Source organism: Colobus angolensis, unplaced genomic scaffold (assembly GCF_000951035.1).
Source record: "Colobus angolensis palliatus isolate OR3802 unplaced genomic scaffold, Cang.pa_1.0 Scaffold193, whole genome shotgun sequence".
Lineage (NCBI taxonomy): Eukaryota > Metazoa > Chordata > Mammalia > Primates > Cercopithecidae > Colobus > Colobus angolensis.
In genome coordinates, this window is record NW_012115077.1 from 800,813 (window position 1) to 806,455 (window position 5,643).

The window sequence follows — 5,643 nt, forward strand, 5'->3', positions numbered from 1 at the left end:
CCACCATGCCCAGCTAATTTTTACATGTTTGTAGAGATGGGGTTTCATCATGTTGGCCAGAATGGTCTCAATCTCCTAACCTCGTGATCCGCCTGACTCAGCCTCCCAAAGTGCTGGGATTATAGGCGTGAGCTGCCGCACCCGGCCCTTCACATCTTTATTGTTACCACAATAACAAATTTCAGGAAGCTTTTTTTCTAAAAACTAAATTCCTTAAGAATGGCTCTGCTGGGCTCTGTCACTCAGGCCTGTAATCCCAGCACTTTGGGAGGCCAAGGCAGGCGGATCACGAGGTCAAAAGATCAAGACCATCCTGGCCAACATGATGAAACCCCGTCTCTACTAAAAATACAAAAATCAGCTGGGCATGGTGGCACGTACCTGTAATCTCAGCTACTCAGGAGGCTGAGTCAGGAGAATCACTTGAACCCGGGAGGCAGAGGTTGCAGTGAGCTGAGATCGCGCCACTGCACTCCAGCAGCCTGGCAATAGAACAAGACTCTGTCTCAAAAATAAAAATAAAAAAAAAAAGGATGGGTCATGGCATTAACATCTAAGCATAACTGGTGAGTACAGGTCTAGAGGGAGCCATAGGAAGGTGGTTTGTTAACAAGCACGGACAAATTCCCTCAACTGAATGCCAAGGAGGTACAGACACTAGAATCTGCCCTCAATAGATGGATGGACACAGACGAGGGCACACACACACCCCCAGTACCCGCCCTTATGACACTCACATACATATACACACAGGAAATTCCTAGCAAATCAGCAAGCTCTAAGAGATGGAGGAACGGACTGCACTTGTAAATATGTATGGACACTGAAAAGGACTCCTCAACTTGCTCCCGGTCTCACCTGAGAGTCCACAGAGAAGTTGCCAGCGGCACTGAGGGCATTCAGGAAAGGTTGCACATAGCGCCGGACAGCTCCCTCAATGTCCCAGTGGACGTCATGGGACTTGGGGTCTGGGTTGAGTAAACTGAAGGTGATCTCATAGCCTACAGAAACAGAAGTCAGGGAAGTCAGAGACTCTTGTGAAAAGGGGTCGCCTGTACTCCCAGCTGAGCTGAACTTGTTTCTCCTCTGGAATGGGGCTGCTTTCCATTATGGAACCAAAAGGAGGCCAAAACTGGGATGAGGAACACTGAGTAAGAAAAAGCTGCCAGGCACTGTGGCTCACGTCTGTAATCCCAGCACCTTGGGAGACTGAGGCAGACGGATCGCTTGAGGCCAGGAGTTCAAGACCAGCCTGGCCATCATGGAGAAACCCCATCTCTACTAAAAATACAAGTATCGGCCGGGCATGGTGGCTCACGCTGTAATCCCAGCACCTTGGGAGGCCGAGGCAGGCAGATCACTTGAGGTCAGGAGTTCAAGACCACCCTGGTCAACATGGTGAAACCCCGTCTCTACTAAAAAATACAAAAAACTAGCCGGGCAACGTGGCGGACGCCTGTAGTCCCAGCTACTTGGGAGGCTGAGGCAGGAGAATGGTGTAAACCCAGGAGGCGGGGCTTGCAGTGAGCTGAAATCTGGCCATTGCACTCCAGCCTGGGCAGCAGAGCGAGACTCCGTCTCAAAAAAAAAAAAAAAGAAATATCCCTTAGATATCCCTCAGACATCCCTGGGGCTGTAGGCACAGCCAAGATATCTCTGCCAGGTAAGACTTGATTCCACTTTGCAGCTCCCCTCTACAGCCAAGGAAACTGTGTCCCCAAGTGGATCATCCAGGACCTCACCGCAACTGTGCCAGGAACACCTCCATCACTCGCACCATGTCCACCTCGACTCTCACTGGCAGCACTGAGGCATTATAGGTTTTGGAGTCGACATTATATACCTGAAAGGGGGAATGAGATTGCCATAACATCATACCAGGCCCACGTATAGCTCTGCCCTAGGAACTCTGGAGATAAAAGGAAGACATAGTCTCTGCTCTTTAGAAGCTACAAACCTCATGGTATAGCTAATATTTTTTGAGTACCTACTACGGGGAGCATTAAATACATTATCCCAATTAACCCCTTGAAAGTCCTGTAGAACATATTCTTTTCTTATCCCATTTTAGAATTCTCCCCGATGAGAAACTTCCAGTCTAACAAGGGAGACAAGGTTCCCAACCTTGCAAGACTCCCACAAATAAGGCCAAGATCTAAGATGGACACAGAATGATCCTAGGTAAGGGCAAAGGGTCATAGTACAGAAAACACTGGCAGACACTCCAGCCTAGGTGACAGAGTGATTGCCTGTCTCAAAACAAATTTTTTCTACCTTACCATCTAATTAAGACTTCTTTGTCATTCTTAGGTACAGGAGAAACACTCTTGGCACGAGCCGTTGCTAGCCAGCTGGACTGCAATTTCTTAAAGGTTGTATCTAGTTCTATTGTAGACAAGTACATTGGTGAAAGTGCTCGTTTGATCAGAGAAATGTTTAATTATGCCAGAGACCATCAACCATGCATTATTTTTATGGATGAAATAGATGCTATTGGTGGTCGTCGGTTTTCTGAGGGTACTTCAGCTGACAGAGAGATTCAGAGAATGTTAATGGAGTTACTGAATCAAATGGATGGATTTGATACTCTGCATAGAGTTAAAATGATCATGGCTACAAACAGACCAGATACACTGGATCCTGCTTTGCTGCGTCCAGGGAGATTAGATAGAAAAATACATATTGATTTGCCAAATGAACAAGCAAGGTTAGACATACTGAAAATCCACGCAGGTCCCATTACAAAGCATGGTGAAATAGATTATGAAGCAATTGTGAAGCTTTCAGATGGCTTTAATGGAGCAGACCTGAGAAATGTTTGTACTGAAGCAGGTATGTTTGCAATTCGTGCTGATTATGATTTTGTAGTACAAGAAGACTTCATGAAAGCAGTCAGAAAAGTGGCTGATTCTAAGAAGCTAGAATCTAAATTGGACTACAAACCTGTGTAATTTACTGTAAGCTTTTTGATGGCTGCATGACAGATATTGGCTTAATGTAAAAATAAGGTTAAAGAAAATTATGTATTGGCAATGATGTCATTAAAAGTATATGAATAAAAATATGAGTAACATCATAAAAATTAGTAATTCAACTTTTATGATACAGAAGAAATTTGTATGTTTGTTAAAGCTGCATTTATTGCAGCAAGTTACAAAGGAAGAGTGTTGAAGCTTTTCATATTTGCTGTGTGAGCATTTTGTAAAACATTGAAAGTTGTTTGAGATAGTGGTATAAGAAAGTATTTCTTATGACTTATTTTGTATCATTTGTTTTCCTCATCTAAAAAGTTGAATAAAATCTGTTTGATTTAGTTCTCAAAAAAAAAAAAAGAAAACACTGGAAGAAACAAAAGTGAGGCCTGCAGAAGAGGGGCATGAGCACATGGCACCCTCACCTCCCTGGTGCCTGCCCCTCCCACAGGCTGGGCCATGGAACACACCAGAAGGAAAACAGAAGGAACACAGTTTCAGGGACACCTGCCTGTCCTAGAAGCATAGGCTCTGGGGTCTGCGTAGTGTGACAATTACCATAATGCCACCCCAGCGAGGACTGTGGAAGGCATTGGTGGCCACTGGAGCGCCGTCCTTGTCCTGAATGTACAGCGGTGAGTGTGCAAGCTCAGGCACGTAGAGTAGAAAGTTGAGCACAGGGTACAAGGAGGCAGCACTGGATCCTGTGGTGTAAAGACAAGGGAAAGCAGAATATCAAAACATGCTGGACCTGGACCTTAGTCCCAGGTCAGCCTCTAACTTGCTGGTCACTCACTCTGGGACTGATTCCCCAACTAACAATCACTAGGATATCCTCCTGCCCAGGGTGTTTCTAGTAAAGGGCTTCAGAATGCTCTCCTGAGATGTGCCACACAGATGGAAACACAGTCCTTAGCTCCAAAACACCCCTGGATTTTCCCTCCTCAAAGGCCCCTTGACTGTCTAAGACAGCTTTCTTGGCCACTCCCACAAGGTACCCATATTACTACAGATAGTTTTATGCAAACCAGAAATCTGACCTTATGTCAGTTCTCCGCTTAATATCCTTCAATGGCTAGCCACCCACATTAGGTTAAAGTTCAAACTCCTTAACATGGTCCTTTATGATCTGGCTCCTGCCTGCCTTACCAGCTTCATCTTTGGTCACTCACTCACATTTCAGCCACACTAAACTACTCTGAGCTTCCTGAATGTCTATGCTCTCTCACTCTTCTGCATCTAAGCTCACAGTTCCCTTTGCCTGAAAAGCCCTTCTCTTCTCTACTCAGCACTGTCATAAGGTAGTCCCTCAGTGAATGTTTGCTGAATGAATAAATGAACGGAGGAATTTTCTAAGGCCTCACATGCCACCCCCTAACAATCCTCAGGCCACACTAGCCTGCCTCTGGTGTCTGAGATTCCACAATTAGATATACTCACTTTGGTTTGCCTGTGTTACAGTTCTTAGTCACACTTCCTCTTCCTAGTTTCCACCCAAAAAATGAAAAACTATAATACTAGCTTCAAGATTATTCAACCTCAATCAGCAGAACTGTTGATTCAAATTCTGCCCTCAAGTACTTTTGCTGTTGTCTTTCCTATGTGTGTAACAGCCTCTCTCCTAGATGGCTTTTAGGGAGATAGACCCAGTCTAGCCATTCATTTGTAAAAAGTGCTGGGAATCATGTTTAATAAATGCTTTTGGATATGATAGGTGTGAAAATGGAGATATCCACAGAGCATCATGAAAAAGGAACCTAGGGCTCAGGCATTGTGGCTCATGCCTATAATCCCAGCATTTTAGGGGGCTGGAGTGGGAAGATCACTTGCGGGGAGTTCAAGACCAGCATGGGCAACACAGTGAGATCCTGTCTCTAAAAAAAATTTTGAAAATTAGCCAAGTGTAGTGGCACGTGCCTATAGTTCTAGCTACTCAAGAGGCTGAAGTGGGAGGACCACTTGAGTCCAGGAGTTAGAGGCTGCAGTGAGCCATGACTGGGCCACTGCACTTTAGACTGGGCAACAGAGCAAGGCCTTGTCTCAAGAAGAGGAAAAAAGGAGCCTCAATCTCTGCAGTCTCCACAGACCAACCCAACCTGGGAACCGTCACTGTATATAATCCACCTCCAACTCCCGTCCCCACCACAGCTGAGCCGTTAGGGTCCCTCCCTAGACTGGCAGAAAAGAAAGACCCTCATCCTTAGGTGCTCACCCAGCCGGGACTCCACTGGGTTGATGACATGGGGGAGGTTGTGCATGTCCAAATAGTAGCTGGAGGAAGCTGAGTCAAAGCGGGGGTTCACCCCCAACATTGCATAGTAAAGAATCTGCAGAGGAAAGAGGGAGTGGTTACTTTGTTTAGATTTATATTCTACTTTCTCCCAAAAAAGATTTGAGGAGCCTTAAAAAAGACACAATCAGGACAAGGCAACATACAAGAGACAAAACCAGGGCTGAGAGAAAATAGTTGTAGAAGAAAATAGCAAAGCCAAGGGTAAAGTGAATAAACTAAATACATGCTTTAAAAGCCACGTATTTTACCAGGTTTCCTAACAGTCTACACAAAGAGAGAAACAAAGAACAGCATAATTCAGTGTCTACAAGATCAAATCAAGCCAGTTATTCAGAAGCAATTACTCCCACTAGGAAGACCTGATAAAAATTTCTCCCA

At 45.1% G+C, this 5,643-nt stretch overlaps 2 protein-coding genes across 2 annotated transcripts in view; one reads left to right on the forward strand and one right to left on the reverse strand.

The window, feature by feature from the left end:
- The window catches only part of PIGS (phosphatidylinositol glycan anchor biosynthesis, class S), a 27,706-nt gene that overhangs the window by 8,160 nt on the left and 13,903 nt on the right, over window positions 1-5,643 (reverse strand). The window contains 3 exon segments of the mRNA XM_011940784.1: window positions 1,743-1,843; window positions 3,531-3,676; window positions 5,185-5,350. Coding sequence (XP_011796174.1) covers window positions 1,743-1,843; window positions 3,531-3,676; window positions 5,185-5,350 — 413 coding nt within the window.
- Window positions 2,172-3,020, forward strand: LOC105510878 (26S protease regulatory subunit 10B-like). Its single transcript, XM_011940871.1, has 2 exons — window positions 2,172-2,181; window positions 2,311-3,020. Exons 1-2 carry the CDS (start codon window positions 2,172-2,174, stop codon window positions 2,949-2,951), a joined length of 651 nt encoding a protein of 216 aa, XP_011796261.1. The 3' UTR covers window positions 2,952-3,020.